The sequence below is a fragment of the Vulpes vulpes genome, chromosome 12, assembly GCF_048418805.1.
Source record: "Vulpes vulpes isolate BD-2025 chromosome 12, VulVul3, whole genome shotgun sequence".
NCBI lineage: Eukaryota > Metazoa > Chordata > Mammalia > Carnivora > Canidae > Vulpes > Vulpes vulpes.
In genome coordinates, this window is record NC_132791.1 from 106,201,389 (window position 1) to 106,222,608 (window position 21,220).

Here is a 21,220-nt window from a genome sequence, read left to right on the forward strand (position 1 = left end):
TTAGAGTGTCAAGACTTTATATTACTAGTTCAAGGTCCACATTCTTTGCAGGATTCTTACCCTTTACAGGATTCTTACCCTTTGCTTTCAGCTGTATTTAAATTCAAGGTCTTTATAACCTGCCACTTTTTCCCCTACCTCATTACACAGACTTTCTGTTAGCATCTTCTGATTAGGGTACTTCTGAGGACCCAGAATATCTGTATTCCAGCTCTCAGCTGGGCCATTAACTAGCTTCCTGATTTAAAAACAAAACAAAAGTCACCTTTGGCCCAGTGTCATCACTTATCAGTGGTATTGCAGTACTCTGGAGTATTACTGGTTAATTAGGAAATGCTTAACAGATAACATTTAAAGTACCAAATCTTGTGAACTTTTTTACTTACAATTCCAGCACAGATTTTTTTTTTTTTATCTTTAAAATAAAGGCAGTCTCATTTACTTACTTTCTGATAAGAAAGTACCCGTATTCTTGAGAGAAAAAAAGGGGATAGGTTACCAAAAGCGGTATTTTCTGCTGGATTCATATCCTGGATTCCTCCATGAGGCCACATCCTGTTCTGAAACTTCTAGAGTCTTTGATCTGTCTTCATACTGAGACACAAGTGAAGGCTTGCTTCATTTTTCTTTATGAAGGACACCGCAGCAACACAGACTTTAGTTAAACGAGAAGGTGCAAATATATAGAACCTTAATCTATAAAACCTTAAGAGCAGACCAGAGCAAGCATTGAAAGGGAGATGAGCCTCCCCTTTGCACACGCCAGCTGTTCGGACTCAGAGGGGCATGTGCGCCCCACGTCGATGCTGGTGGCCTCTCATTCCTCATCTGAGCCACCCAAGAGGGATGTCTGGTAAGTGGGATCTGACTTCAGCTTCTGAATGCCAATGATTTCTCCTCCATGCCTCTTAAACCGAGTCAGATGGCTGTAACAGAGCAACAGTAGGAGCCCATGAAATTAGGCCCCCAGATTCGTTTATTCTCTCAACCAAAGGATGTTACGGCATCTACTGGTTCTTAAAGCGTTTTCTTTGTATGTCTGTCAACTACTGTGGTTGTCTGCACATCTCACTTCTGGACAGTACTCATTGGTAGATAGAGACTCATGACTAACAATATTTAATAGTTAATGTTGTAACAGGCTAAACATAGGGCTCCTGTCTCTATTTGTTGTCTCACTGACCAGGCAGTAGAACTAAAGGAAACTGATTTTAAGTTCCCTTCTGTTTGGTCTGCATGGAGCTCTGTGTGGGGGAAGTATATCTGCTTTGGGTAGGGGAATCAGAAACTAGAAAAAACGAGGGGTAGCTACAACAGAACTAATCACTAGCATATCCGGAAACGTCACTCGCATTGCAGTTCAAGGCCGAGTCTACCATTGACTCAGAGGGTGACCTTGATCAGGTTACTCAGTCTTTGAAGCCTTGGTTTCCCCATCCGTAAAACGTTACAGCACATACTTCATAAAATAATGAGGATTCAGTGGGGTAGTAGACTTGAGTGCTTACCACAGTGCCGGGGACCGTGAGTGCCTGGAAAGATCAGCTATTACAGTGGCCTGTGACGAGCACTGGAAGGAGCACTCACCGTGACAGCGTCCTGATTGCCACATCCCTGCGAGGGACGTGGGGCAGATCCAGGAATAAGGTGGTGGGTTCAGAAGGATGGACAGAGCAGGGGCCTGCAGTCCAGTACCAAGCCTAATTCAGAGTTTCTCCCTTCACACGGCAGGCATCCAGTCCATCAGCACTGCCTTTGAAACCCGGGTCTGTCAGGTTACTGTGACCAGACAGTCCTTTAACGTCTCAGAATCTCATCACCCTCATTTGCAGGTGTAGAGTACCTTGTGCAAAACTGGGCATAGAGTTGGCACTCAAGTGGTAGACATTAGAACTGCTTAGTTACGGAAGGTGGGAATAAATACTTCACTGGAAATAAAAATGATGCAGTGTAATAGACTTTGGGGACAAGCTGTGGTTAGGAGGAAAAAGCTAGACAGAAGTTGTCTCCCCTTGGACTTACCAGTATACCAGAGAATAGCTGATGGCCACAATGCAGAGGGCAGCCAAGTAGTGCCAGCAGAAGCACATGGTAACGAACATGATGTTTGCATCATCTTTCTGGTCCCATTCGGGTTCTCCAGAAGGTGGGAACAGCACGAACCCGATCTGGTGGGTTTAATACAGAGAAGCCGGCCTTCATTGGTCCTGAGAAGGAAGCTCGCTGCCTTCCCGTGGCTACCCAAGTTGTCCATACGTCCCCCACTCCCTCATCCTTCCCATACCTCCGTCAGCATAGAAAGACCTTTCTACGCAGGAGAATTGCTCTAAGTTAATTCTGGTTTTAGTACAGGCTTATCTAAAACAACATTTCAGGGCCTGTATCTCAAGTGGGCAGTTTAGCAGGTGGAGCCTGTAACAAACTATAGAAATGATCCTTGAAAGCAGTCTTGCAAGTGGAGCCTGTAAACCGATGGTATCAGTTCCTCCACTGCGGAGAGCGGATGGGGAATTTTGGGAATATGCTCCCTACGTATGCTCTGCGGGTTCAGCAGGTTCAGCAGTCAGTTTCTCAGCACGCTACTCATGGATAAAATGACCTAAGTCAAGAGGGGAGCACGGGGAGGACCAGTGGCCACCTAACCCTCTTCACGAGCGTGTCCGTGCTGCACTGCCGGATGTGCCTTGGGCGAGCCCAGTGGGGCTCCCCGAGTCCACACAACGTGAAGAGCATTGTTTTTGCATGATTACCTGCCAGAACCAGGTGCCCTGAAGAATCACAAGGCTGGTTCGGAAAAGTTGCAGCACAATATTGTCCCGGAGGATCACTTCTAGGAAGATGCTGAAAGCCCCTCCGAACACTGCACACAGCAGCAGGGAGTGGATGTGCTGGTCCAAGGGCGGCCGGTTATGGACGTGGTAGTAGAAGAGAAAACCTGCACAAAGCAATTTCAGCCATCACAGAGGAACTTGGGCAAGTCCATCTGGAACTTCTTCCGTTGCTAGAAAGCCTTCCTACCCCTGTCTCACAGCTAGATTTTTCAGCAGTTGGGGAATCAGTTCATAGAACATTGCAGGGCAACCAGCACAGATGAGGTTTATTTTGCGTATGTATGAAGTGGATGTAAGCTGCAAAGGCTGGATCTTTTAAAATCTCTCTCTACTCGATACAGGACGTGTAGGTGAGGCATGTTGCTGACCTGTGACGGATTGTGCATGCATGTACTTGAAATTCAGTTTTGCTCTCATTCAGCCAACCTTTTTATTTTTTATTTTTTATTTTTTCTGACTCTTCCTGAGGTGCAGGAGTAAGTGAGGTTGTTGGGTTACAGAATGCTCCTGTAGGAGTTCCTATTGGGAGCTCTGTCCTAGCTGCTGGGTGGGCCTCCTGAGGTTTGTGATGATGGGGTCCAGACAGCAACGCTCCAGGGTAGGAGGTGGAGTTCGGTTTCTCTTCTCCCAGCAGAGGGAGCGACCTTCTGGGACGGTGGCATCCAGCCAGAGCTTGGAGAGTTACTGTGCGTCTCACTGTGATGTGTACACGTGCACTTGTACACATGAGCGTAAGGGGAGGGGGGCAGCCAGTGTCTGTGCCCCGAGAGCCAGGGACTTCGGCTGCACATCTTATGTTTTCATGTGCTGCTTTCTGGAACACGTCACCTGTATCCAGAGCACAGGGCCAAGCCCTGTTCAGGTGTTCTGAAATTCAGAGATTTGGGTTTTCTGGGGGAAAGTTACTGTATTGGCAGTATTCCTCATCTTTCTGCCCTGATCCCCCATAATCACAATTTATCTGTGTTGTTTTGTCCATTTCTACCCGAATCCCTACGTTACCTTCCGTGAATGTTGCCACAGCCATAACCAATCTGTCCAGCCCCAGGGGGACGTGGGTGATGAGATAGGTGAGCATATCCATGATTCCCGAGACGGCAAAGAACAAATACATGGTGCTGTGCTGCCAATTCATTAGCTTTACCCACTGGTTTTCATGGTACAGGTGGAGGTGGGGCCCGTCTGGAACGAACTGCTCCGCCAGGATCCCTGCAGGGGGATGAGAGTGCAAAATGAGGAGGGCAGAGGGGCTCCAGCACGGGCAGGAGACCGTACCCCTGCGGCCTGAGTGACGCTGAGCCCGGGGTGGAGATGGCCTTGGGTCACGAGGCCTGCTCTGCTCCCTCAGATGCAGCTACCTGAGTGCAAGGTGAGGCATTTGCCGAGGAACCTGCATAGACCCCTGGCCTTTGTCGTTCCTTCGGGGGTTGGGGTGTGAGGGAGGCAGCCATAGCAACAGCCACCTGGGTCGACAAGATATTTGCCTAGTCGCTAAGCGGAAAGCAAGGCACTTACCACGTAAGTGAGAAGGTAGCTGATACATTAGTCTTTGGGCTAAGTGAGCAAAAACCCTGGAAAGAAACCATTAGGTTGAAAATAATGGAATCCCAGCCGAGATACCCTGGTGGTAGAGATACTTGTGCATGCACAAAGGGGTGAAAAGCCCTTCTGAAAGCCCTTTTTGAAAGAAAATGCCCAGGTGTGTGGTCCTCAGGGAGACCTCAAGCGAGTGGTTTTCCTGAGCACAGAGTGAGCTCTATGAGTCCTTCCCATGGCTTCAGGGCCCCGTGTCCTAAACACTGGGGGAACCGGGAGGCTCGCAGTTCTTAGCTCTTCTGCTCCATCACCTGTTTTGGAAGGCAAGAGATTGGCCTTTATGCCTGGTACCCAACATGTCCTTGGGGCCTAGAATAATCCTCCATGACAACCTTCTGGACCCTGTTCCCCAAACAGTTTTTTCTTAAACCCAGCCTCTCCCTGATTTATGTGTGAAGGATCAAGGAGTTGGTGGAGAGGAGCCCAGAGAAGGAAGTCCCACTGCACCAGAACAGAAGCCCTGTGAGGGCAGGGACTCTGGTTCCCCCAGCTGTGTCTCCCAAACCTGGAAGAGTGTACTGGGTGGGAGCTCAGGGAGATACTGTTGAATGAGTAGTATTTGCACCCAGCAAAGAGGCCAGATACTTTGCCAGCTCTCGTTTTCTCGGCAGCATTGATGCTATCCTCACCACTGAAGCTGTGTAGTTCCTGTCACTTCTCGACTCCAGAAAGAGGAGATGCCCGAATGACTGGCAGATGGGAAAATTCAGCAGGACTGGGCAAACAAAGCTAAGTGCCTTTGCATGCTCCAGAAGGAGCTCCTGGTATTACTTCAGTTCCTCCTGAGACACTGTGGGCCTAAGATGACAAGTGGCTAGGTGCAGTTGCAGAATGAAGCCCCCCTGCCCCATGACGGGCTGGTGCGGACGAAGAACACTTTGTGCTGTTGGCATGGCGGGCACCTTCTCACGTGGCCACTAGTGGGGCGGAATGGATGGCGAGTCAGTGGGAGTGTGGGTTTTGTTGGAACGGGGCACAGTAAAGGGAGATCCCTTCCAGAAAGCCCTCTGTTGGTTCCTTCAGTCCCTGCCCCTGCCTCTCTTACCGGCCGTCTAGCATACAGTCCCCATTTTTGTGATTGCTTGAGATGTGGGGGTGGAGGGTATGAATTAGGTGGTTACTACTCTTAAGATTCTAGTGGAGGAACAACTGGAAACATGATGACTTTTCTGAAACCAAATTCCACTTAGTACTTTCCCTTAGCTCATGTACATGAGCTTGCTCTTACTATTTTTTCTAACTTGTGTTTTATCTTTTTCCTTAAGTATGTCTTCTGTTCCTACAACTTACACCTACATCCTTCTAGGGCAAAGAATGTAGTTCATTTGGTAGTTTTTCATGGTGCACTATGATGCCAGGTGCTGTTAACAGTCACAAAGCTCAGGACACAACAGACTCTATAAAATATGTCGTGGCCAACTGAAAACCCTTGTTCTATTATCTGCCCATGGAAACAGCCATTTCACAGGGTCCAGAAAGTGGGTTAAAGTTTCGGGGTGTGATGGGGCGATCCCCTGGACTATACGGCCCCCTTCTTACCAACAACTGAAAACAAAGTTCTGATTGCGGCTTCGATGATCTCAAGACGCTGATGGTAATGAGTCAGTTGGCTGCTCTTCCCCTTCTGGTGGAAGTACATCAGTGGGTACTTCACCGACCACCACAGTCCAACTATCAAGAAGAAACTCCCTGGGAGAGCATGGCCCTTGAAGTTTGCCATCACTGTTCTTGAGCACCTGAGAAAACAGGGGACAGCTGTCAGGTGGCTGCATGAAGAGAACATAAATAGATACATTGGCAGGAAACACCGTATGTGACTGAGGATTCTAAATCATAAACCATATTAAGAAGGATCCACTCATTCTCATAAGCCTTCGCGTTATGTCATTGAAGTCTTATCTGCTGAGTAAGCGCCCAAAAGAATACCTCTAGCCCTTAGGCTTTAAAAACATGGGTAAAATAGGAGCACCTGGGTGGCTCAGGGTCCTGGGATCGAGCCTGATGGCAGGCACCCTGCTCAGTGGGGGGCCTGCTTCTCCCCCTCCCCTCTGCCTCCTCCCTGCTCGTTCTATCTCTTTCCAATAGAATCTTAAAAAAAAAATGGATAAAATAAAAGGAGGTGTTGGGGAAGAAGATAGATATTTACTGATCACAGGGTAGGAAAGCCTAAAAATATTTACCTACATAAATATTTTATGTATCAAATACATCAGAAGGCAAACAGGTCAGGAAGACGTTTGTAATAGTTACGATAAATGGCTAATGTGTTAGTCTTTTGCAAATTAGTAAGAAAAAGACCAGAAAAATGGGCAAAAAGACAGGAATGTGCAATTCACAAAATGATGCAAATAGATAAGTCTCCTTTTAATTGAAGGTGTGCAAATGAAAGCACAGTATCATTTTCCACCTATTTTTTTAAGGACTTATTTGAGAGAGACCTGGAGTGAGCAGGAGTGGGAGGAGCAGAGGGACAGAGAGAACCTCAGGCAGGCTCCCTGCTGAGAGCCTCCCCCGGGGGGGCTCAATCTCATGAGCCTAAGATCATGATCCGAGCTGAAATCAAGAGTAAGGCGCTTAACTGAGCCACCCAGGCGCCCCTTCCACCTAAATTTGAAAGCAATTTGAAAAATTAGAGTTCTGATGTAGTCTTCTAGTTTAGGAATATGGTCAATATGATTCAAATTTGGTGGAAGTAAAAATAATTCTATAAACACTGTCTTACTCCAAAAAAGACGTCAGGCATGATTTATTTTTATCCCATTGTGTTCCCGGGAGGAGCATCAAGTGCCTGTGATCTGCACAGACTAGTCCAACCCTGGCCATCAGGGCTACCACTCTCCTATCACTGGCTCCAAGGTCCGGGCTATTTCACATCCGACGCATTTACAGTTGAGGTTTCCACCCTTCAGCAAGAATTTTCACAAGCTTTAAAAAAAAAAACCCTTAGAGTTAAGAAGTCAAATCATATTTAAAAGGCCTGCAGTGAGAAGCAGCAGCCTCGTGCTCTGACTTCCTCACCCACCAGTGAAGCCACTTTTACACCCTTTCCACGGTTTCATCTGGTATTTACGTGCATGGTTTCTCATGAGTTTGTGAACGCTGCCATTTGTCCGTTTATCCTTATGAGGCATCATCTACCCGGGGTCCTCGGGCTCTCTGCCAGCCTCTCCCTCCTCTTCACGTTCACCGTGGTCACCTGATGGTCATTTGCCTAAATCATCTTTAGATTCAGAGTCCTTACCAGGGCCGCTAAGCCCTCTGCGATCCTGAGCTATCTCGTTGACCTCTCCTGCCCCTCCAGCCTGCACCTTGGGGTCCCGTCCATTGCCTCCCATTCCCAAGTACAGGCAGCTCGGGCTTTGGGGCTCTGTGTTTTTCCTACCCAGTTTCCCACAGACAGCCAACAGGCCTCGCCTTCATTTGACTCAGGTCTCTGTCCAGATGTTCCTTTATTCCCTGACTACGTTGTGTAAAGATGTAGGCATGTCCCATGTTTCAATTCAGGTCTACTTTTTTTTTTTTTTTTTTAGAGAGTTTATCATATGTTTATTATTCACAGTTAATCACTACCTACCAAATGGCATCTAGGTCTACTTCTTAATGTTCTTTAAAGTTTGCATGGGTCACTATCTGATATTACATACTGATTTTTTTTTTTTAAGCATCCAGCTCTACCCACTGGAATATATATATATATATAAAGTAAGGATTTGATCTGTTGTGTTATTGTTGTTAGTTCAGTGCTTACTGCAGGGCCTGACATAGTAAGCATTCAAATATTTGTGGAAGGAATACATGCTCATCCATGTAGTATATTGTGTTGTTTTCACCATTTTTTTTAGAGCTCTTTTAGGTACAACAAAATTCAGAGTAAGGTACAGAGATTTTTCATATACCCCTTGCCTGCATACATGCGTGGTCTCCCTCATTGATGTCACTCACCAGATTAGTGTTTTTCTTTTTTTTAAACCACAGATGAATCCACATTGACATGTCATAACCACTCCAAAGTCACAGTTTACCTTAGGATTCACTCTTTTTACTTTTAAAGATTTTATTTATTAAAGAGAGAGAGAAACTATGTGAACATGGTGGCGGGGAGCCTGACACGAGGCTGGATCCAGGACCTGGGGACCATGACCTGGCTGAAGACAGATGCTTAACGGACTGAGCCACCCAGGCACCCCTAGGGCTCACTCTTGATGTGCATTCTATGGACTTGGACAAAATTATAATGACTTGTATCTGTCATTATAAATATCACACAGTATTTTCAGTGCCCTAAAAATTGTCTGTGCTCTGTCCATTCATCTCTCCCCCTCCCACTCCCCTGATACCATCCCTTTTTACTGCCGCCATAGTTTTGCTTTTTCCAGAATGTCAGACATTGGATTCCTACATTATGTAGCCTTTTCAGATTGGCTTCTCATTTAGTAATATGCACTTCAGTTTCCTCTGTGGCTTGATTGCTCTTTTTTTTTTTTAAGATTTATTTGAGAGAGAGAGAGAGAGAGAGAACTAGCACAAGGGGGAGAGGGGCAGAGGGAGAGAGAGAAGCAGATTCCCTGCTGAGCAGAGAGCCCAACATGGGACTCGATCCCAGGACCCAGAGATCATGACCTGAGCTGAGGGCAGACGCTTAATCGACTGAGCCACCCAGGTGCCCCTTCCATATAAACTTTAGAATCCATATGTCCGTAGCCATGAAATAACTTGCTAGGAGCTTGATTGAGATTGCATTTAATCTCTGGATCTAGTTGGGAAGAACTGATCATGACCTGAGCTGAAAGCAGATGCTTAACCGACTGAGCCACCCAGGTGTTCTAAAACTTTATTAGGTTTTTAATTTTAATTCCAGTGTAGTTAACATATGTGTAATATTAGTTTTAGACACACTATATAGTAATTCAAAAAAAATATGGAACACTTCACAAATTTGCATGTCATGCTTGTGCAGGAGCCTTGTTAATCTATATCATTCTAATTTTAGTACTTGTGCTAAACAGTCTTACATTTTTCAGGAAGTAGAGACAGATATATAGTTTTATATTTAATTACATATTTACCATTTCTTGGGTTCTTCATTCCTTCCTGTGCATTTGAATAACCCTCTGATCTCATTTAATTCCAACATGAAGGATATCCTTTAATATTTCTTATAAAGCAGTTCTGTTACCAATGAATTCTTTCAGTTTTATTTGGAATTATCTTATTTCACCTTCATTTTTGAAGAATAGTTAGGCTGGATATAGAATTCTTAGTTGGCAGTTTTTCCTTTCAACACTTTGATCATGTCATTCCACTGGCTTCTGGCTGATGAGAAGTCAGCTATTAATGATCTTGTTATTTATTCCCCAGTGAGTTACGGTCACTTCTTTCCCTGCTTTCAAGATTTTCCTGTTATCTTTGGCTTTCAGCAGTTTGACTATGATACATCTTTGTGTGATTCTTTTGTGTTTCGTTGGTGTTTTTGATCTTGGCTGAGCTTCTTGAGTCCATAGTTTAATATTTTTCATCAGACTTGGGAAGTGTCCAGCCATTATTTCTTCAATTATGTTTTCTGACTCCCCTTCTCTCTCTCTATACCCCTTCTTCCCTGCTCATTTCCTTGTTAAACCCATAGACCCAAGGATTTTCAGCCACTCAGTTACCACCCTGAATTGCATGTTTCCCCTGGCAGCAAAACGCCTTGTTTTCAGAGCTGGCAGCTCTCTCTCAAATAAATCTTAAAAAAAAAAAAAAAGAGCAATCAAGCCACAGAGGAAACTGAAGTGCATATTACTTTTTTTTTTTTTGAAGTGCATATTACTAAATGAGAAGCCAATCTGAAGAGGCTACATAATGTAGGAATCCAATGTCTGACATTACTTAAAAGTCATTGAGTGAGTAAAGGCAGCAGCCTCAGGGAAAAGGCCATGGCCTCCAGCTGCTTCTACCTGAAGATCTAGGAGCTTTTCAGAAATAAAAGCTTCTTTTGAGAGTTGAGCTGAACTACTCCATAGTATTGTGTGGCCAGGTGGCCTGCGGGGGGCCTTGAACTGCTGTGAGCTCTCTTGGGATCATTGCCCAGAGAACACAGCAGACTCCTGAGTAAACCTAAGTTCCTGATACGGCCCCCAGTGGCCCTTGAGGTGAGCAGTCTCCCCCCACCTCCTAGGGCCTTCCCCTTGTGCATCCTTACATAAGACCCCTGGGAAGCTTATCAAACTCCTGTTGTTTCTGGTTTGAACTAACCAATCCAGGCTCAGCCTGGGAATCCCAAGGGTTCCACTTGACCCTATAAAGGTATGTGCCCCAGGTCCTGTCACACTCTCTACCAAGGCGCTCTGCTTTGACTTCCCCAGATGGCCCCTTGCAGCGTGACTTGAATCTTCTCCAGAACCTGTAAGAAATAAAATTCTCTATTTCGATAGTAATCCCTTTTTGCACAGAGACTTACCAACAGACACCCTGTGACTCTACTTAACAAATATTCGTGTTTGTTTTTTTTTTTAAGATTTTATTTATTCATGACAGAGAGGCAGAGAGAGAGGCAGAGACACAGGCAGAGGGAGAAGCAGGCTCCATGCAGGGAGCCTGATGTGGGACTCCATCCCGGGTTTCCAGAATCAGGCCCTAGGCTGAAGGTGGCGCTAAACTGCCGAGCCATCCGGGCTGCCCCAACAAATATTCGTTTAACTGAGTCACAACAGCTTCTTAATTTGTTGTTTGACTTTGGTTAAATTCCAGTTCCTGGAAATGGCTGGTTTTAACAATTTCGCCTAGTTTTATACATTTTTTTTGTTTTGTTTTTGCAGAAAGAAATTGCCTATCTATTCATGCTGCCATAACTGGAAGGCCCTCTTCTCATTCCTTTAAAACCGTATATTGATCAACATTAAAAAAAAAAAAGGGTCTCCATTTTCGTTTAATGTTTAACACAGGTCCCTTTTATGATCAAGCCTGTTACAGCCAGAGGTGCAGAAAAACCAGCTTTGCAAATCCTTCCTGTCCTTCCCCATTTTTCTGAGGAGCAATACCCTGAATAAAAGCAGAGTCCTTGTCTGTTCATACCAAGTTGTCAAGCCCCACCCTTCCCTTTTGCCTGGTTTCAGATTCATGTTAGTGGATGGCAGTATATCGTAGAAACTATTTCTAAACTTATGCTACTTGGAAGGCTGAGGACCTTGATTTGGTGAAGGAGAGGAGCAGGGAGAGAGATTCCTTGCAATAACCAATTATTAGATTAGTTTATTTGATTAGGACATGTGGTAGAGATAGAGGACGGGTCAGTTCTAACAAGGAGGAACAAGGCAGTAACTCACTTTGAATAGAAAAATAAAGACTTCTAATAATTTGGATAACACCATTCAAATAGGCTAAGTCCCTGAGAGTCTAGCTTTAAAAAAATTTTTATTAAAGATTTTATTTATTTATTTATTTATTTATTTATTTATTTATTTTTAAAAAGATTTTATTTATTTATTCATGAGAGACACAGACACAGGCAGAGGGAGAAGCAGGCTCCATGTAAGGAGCCCGACTCGGGACTGGATCCCAGGTCTCCAGGATCACACCCTGGGCCAAAGGTCGCGCTAAACCGCTGAGCCCCTGGGGCTGCCCCAAGATTTTATTTATTTATTCATGAGAGACATAGACAGGCAGAGAGAGAAGCAGCCTCCCGGGATCACACCCTAAGCTAAAGGGAGATGCTCAACCATTGAGCCACCCAGGTGTCCCTTTATAAAACAATTTAAAAATAAACATTAAAAAAGCAAATGTTTAAGGGATAAACTCTTTAGAATTACACTATAAAATACTTCAGAGGTGCCTGGGAGGCTCAGTCCGATAAGCATCCAACTCTTGATTTGAGGTCAGCTTTTTTTTTTTTTTTTTGGAAGACTCCATAGGGCTTGAACTCACAACTCTGAGATTTATATATTTACTTTAAAAAAGATTTTATTTATTTATTCATGAGACACAGAGAGAGGCAGAGACACAGGCAGAAGGAGAAGCAGGCTTCCTGCGGGGAGCCCAATGCGGGACTCATCACGCCCTGAGCTGAAGGCAGATGCTTAACTGCGGAGCCCCCATGCCGTCCCACAACCCCGGGATTTAAAAAAATCTAAGGAAGACCCACAGAGTGGAAAACATCAGAAAGTGCTTCTGCAAAGACAAGCTTCCTAACTTTCTTATTTTAATATATTTGCTCTTTTTTTTTTATATTGCCTGAGATAGAATGGGAATGTAGAGGGAGGACTGAGTGTTCTGGAGAGGTAGTAGCTTTAAGTGAAAGCTGGCAACTGAGAAGTTTGGGCAATTTTTCTGGTCCTAAGATCACTGGAAAAGGAACATAATTTGCATAAGAGTTTGACATGCTTTTTCTTGTCCTCCTATCTTTAACCATTTCCCCTTCTACATTCTCTGTTTTTAATTTGAGATAAGTGAAACGGAAGACCAGTTGAAGGTGTCCAGAAGAGAAAAAGGAAGGGAAGAGTAAGGAAGAGTGGAGGACAGGGAATAAAGGACAGAAGAGTCACAGAAGTAGAGAGAGGCAGTGAGTGGAGGTGAGGAGAAATTATGGTTGGTGCCGTTTGCCTGTACTTAAAAATAAAACTTGATATGGTGCCCTTTGTTCTTAAACGTAGTCCACATTTTCCCTTATTTTAGACAAAAAAAAAGTAGTGAAAGGATGTATGTAAATGAGCGAGAGAATTAGAAAAACAAGAAAATCAAATTTTATTTTCTTCTTGAGTGCCTGGGCTTAGCACCCAGCACTCTCTAACATCAGAACAAAGGACTTGGCAGTCACGACGGGGGCAGGAATTAAAGCCAATTTCTCCCAGTCTGAGATGACAAGATACAAAATTTATAGATTACCAAATATCCCAGAGAACCTGGACCTCTTCTTAGTTCTAGCCATACATTTGACCTAATTATGGCTTATCTTCACCTTGAGATATTATGTAATCATTAAAAAGAATGACTTAGAGCTATACCAGCTGCCCTGGAAGGTTTCCCATGAGATAGTCGGCCTAGACAAGCAAGATGGAAAAGACTACTTATAAGAGGCCCCTATTTTGAGCACCAATGGTAACGTCCTGCATATATGTATTCCAGATGTATTCAGCTAGATGATATGAAGTGGGAAGGCAATACGGACAAGTACTTTAAGGGTATTTAACACTATTCATTAAGTATTTCTGGCTCTCTGTCTTCTAATCACATGGTATGACTGCACTTTCGGGCCTTCCTGTGCTTGGGTGGGGTCTTCTGACTTCTGGGCAGAAGTGACACGTGTTAGGGATGGGCAGAAACACATAATTGGCAGCTCAAGACCCCAGAACACACTTCCCTTTACCACATTCTGTCAATGTTCATGACAGTAGCTCTTCCATCAGCCTAGATCCCAGAGTGAGGAGACAGGGAGCAGAGCCCCACACAAGCCATGATGAGCACGTGGCCTGAGAAAAATGAACAGGTGTAATGAGCCACTAAACTTTGCAGTTTGTTCTTATCCAGCATAACCTAAGTTGTTATGAGTCCTACAGAAATATCCCGGGTCAACAGTTATGGGTAGGGCACTGAGGCTTTGTAGTTGTGTTTCTTTTTTCTCTTCTCTTCTCTTCTTCTCTTCTCTTCTCTTCTCTTCTCTTCTCTTCTCTTCTCTTCTCTTCTCTTCTCTTCTCTCTCTCTTCTCTCTCTCTTCCTCTCTTTTCTCTCTTCTCTTCCTTCTCTTTTTCTTTCCCTTTCCCTTTCCCTTTCCCTTTCCTTTCCTTCTTGATTATATTCGAGAGAGAGAGAGAGCACAGCAGAGTAAGGAAGAGTGGAGGACAGGAGGAGCGATAAACAGGGGAGAAGCAGGCTCCCAGCTGAGCAGGGAGCCTGACAAGGGAGCCTGGGATCATGACCTGAGCCAAAGGGAGATGCTTAACCAATTGAGCTGCCCAGGTGCTCACTTTTATAGTTTCTATAAAAAAATATTGGAAACCTTTACTATATCCAGGGAGGAAGTTATGGGGCCATAAAGAATGGCAGAATTTGTACCAAAAAGGTGCCAAATACTATTTTGGCAAATTTTATCTAAAACTGTCCAGACTCCCCCCTTTTCTTTCTGATATCAGACACATATTCTCTTTCAAAATGGTGCCTATGTTCTTCTACTCACACCCTACTGCCCTGCCTTAAGAGACCCCAAAATTAAAATTCAGGCAAGCAGGGGTCTGTTTGTTACATTGTAAGGTTAACCTTTATTTCCATTTCTCCAGGTCCCCCCCATTCTCAATAGGGGGCTGACACTTTTGGTTGTTGTCACAACTGGGGATGATGGTGGCATTGTGCACATCTAGTGGGTAAAGACTGGAAGTGCTGCTGAGCATCTTGTAATGGGCAGGATACCCCCCACAACAATTCTGCAGCTCAACTCTCAATAATGCTGGGGCCATGAAACCCTGTTCTGTTTGAGGCCAGTTTCCTATCCTGCTTTTTTTCTGAAGGAAGCAGAGGTCAGGCTGCCTTTATTTCTTTGTTTCTTATGTTACCACTTACTAGAGTGTTCTACATTCAGAACTGTTAATGGAGCATGAGCCTACTTCCCTAGCAATTTTCTCCCTTGCTTTCCATATGCTCTTTTTTTTAAAATGGATTTTTATCTATTTATTTCTAAAGATTTTATTTATTCATGAGAGACTCACAGAGAGAGGCAGAGACACAGGCAGAGGGAGAAGCAGGCTCCATGCAGGGAGCCTGATGTGGGACTCGATCCCCAGACCCCAGGATCACGCTCTGGGTTGAAGGCAGACCCTCAACCACTTGAGCCACCCAGCTGCCCCTGCTCTTTTTTTTTTTTTTCTAAGTAACAGCTTTATTGAGATCTATAATTCACATACCATTTTCACTGACAGTGTAAACTTCAATGGTTTTGAGTATATTCATGGAGTTGTACAACCAATAACCACAGTCAGTTTTAGAACATTTTCATTACCCACAGAAAGATTCTCCTGACCCATGAGTGACTTTCCTAAGTCTCCCTACCTCCAAAGCCCTAGAGAACCACTAATCTTTTTTATATCTCTCTTGATTTACCTATTGTGGACATTTTATATAAACTGAATCATACAACATGGAGTCATTTGAGACTGGCTTTTTTTTTTTTTTTATGTAGTTTAGTCATTCATTTACTTCTTTAAATAATCACTACACCCAGCATGGGGCTCGAACTTACAACCCCAAAGATCAAGAGCCACGTGTTCCCCTGACTGAGCTAGCAAGGTGCCCCGAGACTGGCTTCTGTCTTTTTTTTTTTTTCAAAGTTACTTTTTTTTTTTTTTTTTAAGATTTTATTCATTTATTCATGAGAGATAGAGAGAGAGAGAGAGAGGCAGAGACACAGACAGAGGGAGAAGCAGGCTCCATGCGGGGAGCCTGACATGGGGCTTGATTCCGGGTCTCCAGGATCACACCCTGGGCCGAAGGCAGCACTAAACCACCTGGGCTGCCCTGGCTTCTGTCTTTCAGCCTAAGTTTCCAAGGCTCATCTAAGTTGCAGTGTGCATCACTACTTACTCCTTTCCATGGCTAACTCTCACATTGCAGCCATATACTGCAGTTATTGGTTTGCTAGGGCTGTTGTAACAAAGCAGCCCACACTGGGTGGTTTAAAAAACAGAATTTATTTTCTCATGGTCCCGGATGTTAGAAGTCTGAGATCAAGCTGTCTGCAGGGTTGGCTTCTTCTGAGGCCTCTGTCCTGGCCTTGGAGATGGCTGTCTCCTCTCAGTGTCTTCACACACATCTTCCCTTGGTGTGTCCCTGTGGCATCTTCTTATAAGGGTAACAGATTAGATCAGAGCCCTCCATAATGGCCTCATTTTAACTTAATTACTTCTTTAAAAACCATATCTTCAAATAGTCACCTTCTGAAGTACTGGAGTTAGGACTTCAACAACATATGAATTGGGGGGCAGGGAGCATAATCTAGCCCATAACACCACATTTTATTTATTGTTCATCACTTAATTGACAGTTCCATATAGTTTTATAGATTTAATTACTAAATCATTATAGGGGCACTTGGGTGGCTCAGTCCGTTAAGCATCTGCCTTTGCCTCAGGTCATGATCCTGAGGTCCTGGGATCAAGCACTGTGTTGGGCTCCCTGTTCCATGGGGAGCCTGCTTTCTCTCTCTCTCTCTCTTTCTCTCTCTTTCTCATGAATAAATAAATCACTATAAAAGACAACTCATATGTATCAAAGAAGTCACTATGAAGATTTCAGCAACCTTACTAAGTATTCCTGCTTTGTGTTCCTGGGAGTTTTTCCTAATGAATCTGAAAGTCACCCTCCTGTGGTTCTAGAAGTCTCAGTGCTTTCTTGTTAATTCTCTTTTTCTTTTTCAAATAACAGCCTTGTTGACATATAATTCATATATCATGAAATTCACTCCTTTAAAGTGTATAATTTAGTGATTTCTGGTATATTCACAGTAGTGCAACCATTACCACTTTCTGATTTTAGAACATTTTCATCAACCCCAAAAGAAATCCCATACCCCTAGCAGTCATTCCCCATTTCCTCCCAACCCCACTGACCCTTGCAATCACTAGTCTACTTTCTGTCTCCATGGGGTTGCCTATTCTAGATATTTTGTATAAGTGCAATCATATATCTCTGCCTCTTTCACTTAGCATGGTTTCCAGGTGCATCCATCTTGCAGCATGCATCAGTGCTTCATTCCTTTTTATTGTTGTTGCTTTTAGAGGGAGAGAGAGAGAGAGTGCAAGCAGGAGGAGGGGCAAAGGCAGAGGGAGAGAGAGAATCCTCGAGCAGACTCCCCACTGAGCATGGAGCCCAGCTTGGAGGGCTCCATCTCATAACACAGGGATCATCACCTGAACTGAAACTAAGAGTTCAATGCTTACCACCGGAGCCACCCAGATGACCTCATTCCTTTTTATTATTGAATAATACTTCATTGTACAGATCTGTCACATTTTGTCCATTCATCTAGTTTTTAAATTTTTAAAAAAAATTTTAAGATTCTATTCATTTATTCACGAGAGTCATGCAAACAGAGAGAGAAACAGAGAGAGAAGCAGAGGGAGAAGCAGGCTCCATGCAGGGAACCCGATGTGGGATTCGATCCCAGGACTCGAGGACTGTGCCCTAGGCGGAAGGCAGGTGCTAAACTGCTGAGCCACCCAGGTATCCCTCATCTAGTTTTTAAATTTTAATCTTAAAAACTTTTAATTGACATATAGTTGACATAATATCCATTCATTTGTGGATGGATATTTGGGTTGTTATGAATAATGATGCTATGAATATTGGTGTACATATTTTTGTGTGTACCTATGTTTTCATTTCTCTTGGGCATATACCTAGGAGTGGAATTGCTTGGTCATATGATAACTTTATGTTCAACATTTTGAGGAATGACCAGATTCTTTTCCAAAGTGGCTGCACCACTTTCCAATCTCACCAGCAGTGTATGAGGTTACCAATTTCTCCACATCCTTGTTAACACTTACTATGTTCATCTTTTTTGTTTTAGCCATTCTCATAAAGTATATCTCATCATTTTGTTTTGTTTTGCTTCCCTAATAATTAGTGATGTGAAGCATCTTTTTGTGACCTTATTGGGCATTTGTATATATTCTTTGGAGAAATGCCTATTCAAATTCATTGCCCATTTAAATTTTTTTAAATTGAGTTGTAATAGTTCTTTATATTATTGTAGATACAAGTCCCATATCAGATATATGATTTGAAAATACTTTCTCTGTTTTTGTGGGTTGTCTTTTTACTTTATTGTGTCCTTTGCAGCATAGAAGCTTCTGATTTTGATGAAGTCCAGTTTATCTGTTTTTTTCTTTTGTTATTTATGCTTTTGGTGTCATACCTAAGAAATCATTGCTTAACTCAAGGGCATGAAGATTCACTCCTCTGTTTTCTTGTAAGATTTTTACAGTTTTAGCTTTTACATTTATGTCTATGATCCATTTTATGATGGATACAATAACTTTTGTATATGGTGTGAGGTAGTGATCCAACTTCATTTTTTGCATATCCAACTGTCCCAGCCATCTGTTAAAAAGATTCTTCTTTCCCCCACTGAATTCTGTTGGTGCCTTTGTCTGTCTACCCTTCTACTCTTGAAAATGGATTACAGGGCAGCCCAGGTGGCTCAGTCGCCACAGCCCAGGGTATGATCCTGGAGTCCTGGGATCAAGTCCCACGTCAGGCTCCCTGGATGGAGCCTGTTTCTCCCTCTGCCTGTGTCTCTGCCTCTCTCTCTCTCTCTCTGTGTGTGTGTGTGTCTCATGAATAAATAAATAAAATCTTAAAAAAAGAAAATGGATTTCATCAATCTTCAGAGAAGGACCTTGCCTAAATAAGGTGAAACTCTGGTGAAGAAAGAATAATTCAACTATCATGACACATACATTAAATATTTTAATAGCGTATGCAGAGTAATGACAATGAAAGGAGGATTCTGACTCACCTTGGAGTCAGAAATAGAACGATTATAGAGGGAAGTGTCCCTAAAACTTCCTTGAAAAACAGGTAAGTGTAAGTAGTGTGGGTACAGTGCCAGGTAGAGCAAATAGTACGTGCAGACTAAGAAGCAGGTGCAACCAATCATCCATATAGTAAGAATGGAGCTAGGTCACATTGCTTACTCTCTTTACCCTATCATTCCCACCTTCGTTACCAAGAATGACCAAATGTCAGTGTCTTCCATGGGTGGAATGCATTAAACCTTGAAATAATCTCAGATTGAGAATGAACAAAACAGTATACTTAAAAGTCAAATCAACCAAACATTGTGGTCCTGTGTGCCCAAGAGTCTCTGGAAAGCATATGAACTCACAAATGGGCCTGAGGAAAGTCAAGTTAGAGAAGACACAAGTCAAGTTTTATATTGGTTCAGATGTATTCTATGTCCTAGATTTGCCTAAAGGAAACTGAGTTCCTACATGTTTCTTTAAGGGGAAATATAGTCGCATAAGAGAAAGAACATGAACTATGGAGTGTCAGTCCTTGCTTTGCTACTTCTACTGGTAGGACCTTCCACAAGTTCCCCAACATCTCTGAATTTCAGTACCCCACTTCTTCCAAAACAGGTTCCTTAACAGAAGCATCTTATGAGGGTTAATGGAGAGCATCTAGCAACTACCTAGAGTAAGTATTTAACAAATGTTAGTTTCTTCTCTTCTCTAGAGTTCTTACACTTATTCCCACAATTAATGGGGGGAGAAACCTGGGTTTCTCTCTTGTGGGAAGTATAATTATTGAACTAAGACTGCTGTCCTTTGCTTTTAGTACCTAATTCCAAGTAGGGAGAGGGGAATCATGTTGAACCTTTATCTGACTCTGGAGAGGGTAGTTGTTGAATATCTTTTTAATAGGAATGGGATGTGTTTTTAGTCAGTAGGCAAGTAGTTATGGGGAGAATATAGTGTATTATTTTACTCCATGACATGGTTTTTATACTTTTTGAATCTGTCCTTGCCAACAGAAACACTCAGGTGGCTTCTGGTCTGAGTTTACTTTGGCATACAACCAGTCCTACCTGACTCAGCTTTCTGTTACTCTGCAAATAACAAGCTTAAAACCCCTCCTTCTATGAGCTGCTTAGTCGTAAAATGCAGAGGAAGTACAAGGTACAGAGTTGAAAGTTCTTTGTTGCCTACAGCTGATGTGGATGGTGCTTTAGTCCTGAACTTCAGCCAGAGTGTATCCCTGCTCTATAGTAGTCTGAGAGCCTTTAAGTCACTTCGGAGCCCATCATTCTTTTTAAAATTTTATACCTACTACTGTCATTTTTACTTTGTCGATGGGTAGGTGGGTCCTTGGAACAACTGGTCAGAAGGCATAAGACCAAACTAAGAATCTTAACCTCATTCTGGCATGAGTTCATGAGCTATGGAACAAAATTCTATGAACAAGAGCTCAGTTACTGCCCAGCAGTATTTCATTTCTAAGCAAAATATGGTCTTATTCCTGCTTTCTTTTTTTAAAATTTTTTTTCCTATGATCCTATTAAATACAAGACTCTATGCTGAGTACTGAGGAAATAATAAAATAAGTAAGAAATGACCCCTCCTGAAATTGTGTGGAACCACCAAAGACCCCGAATAACTGAAGGAATCTTAAAAAAGAACAAAGCTGGAAGCATCACAATTCTGGACTTCAAGTTACATTAAAAAGTTGTATTCATCAAAACAGTATGGTATAGCCATAAAAATAGACACACAGATCAATGGAACAGAATAGAAAATCCGGAAATAAACCCACAGTTATATGGTCAATTAATCTCTGACAAAGCAGAAAAGAGTATCTACTGGGAGAAATACAATCTCTTCAACAAATGGCATTGCGAAAGCTAGACAACAACATGCAAAAGAATGGAACTGGACCACTTTCTTATATACATAAAAATAAATTCAAAATGGATTAAACACTTAAATGTCAGAACTGAAGCCATAAAAATCCTAGAAGAGAGGACAGGTAGTAATTTTGCTGACATTAGCCATAGCAACTTTTTTTCTAGATAGGTCCCCTGAGGCAAGGGAAATGAAAGCAAAAATAAACTATTGGGACTACCTCAAAATAAAGTTTCTGCACAGTGAAGGAAATAATCAGAAAAACGAAACAGCAACCTATGGAATGGGAGAAGATATTTGCAAATGACATATTCAATATACTGAATAACTTACAAAACTCAACACTCAAAGACCAAATAATCCAATTAAAAATGAGCAGAAGATCTGAGCAGACATTTCTTGAAAGAAGACATCCAGATTTCCAAC

At 43.0% G+C, this 21,220-nt stretch overlaps 1 protein-coding gene and 1 pseudogene across 10 annotated transcripts in view; both read right to left on the bottom strand.

Moving 5' to 3' along the window:
• The window catches only part of TMEM45B (transmembrane protein 45B), a 50,872-nt gene continuing 29,652 nt past the window's right edge, over positions 1 to 21,220 (bottom strand). For all 10 annotated transcript variants that reach the window (XM_025998815.2, XM_025998817.2, XM_025998818.2 and 7 more), the window contains 5 exons: positions 5,967 to 6,163; positions 3,834 to 4,040; positions 2,751 to 2,935; positions 2,023 to 2,168; positions 1 to 926 (listed from right to left, as the gene is read on the bottom strand). In XM_025998815.2, the coding sequence (XP_025854600.1) occupies positions 818 to 926; positions 2,023 to 2,168; positions 2,751 to 2,935; positions 3,834 to 4,040; positions 5,967 to 6,147 (828 nt within the window). In that variant the 5' untranslated portion in view covers positions 6,148 to 6,163 and the 3' untranslated portion in view covers positions 1 to 817. The remainder of the gene's footprint in view (positions 927 to 2,022; positions 2,169 to 2,750; positions 2,936 to 3,833; positions 4,041 to 5,966; positions 6,164 to 21,220) is intronic.
• Positions 9,340 to 9,431, bottom strand: LOC112920400 (U6 spliceosomal RNA; annotated as a pseudogene).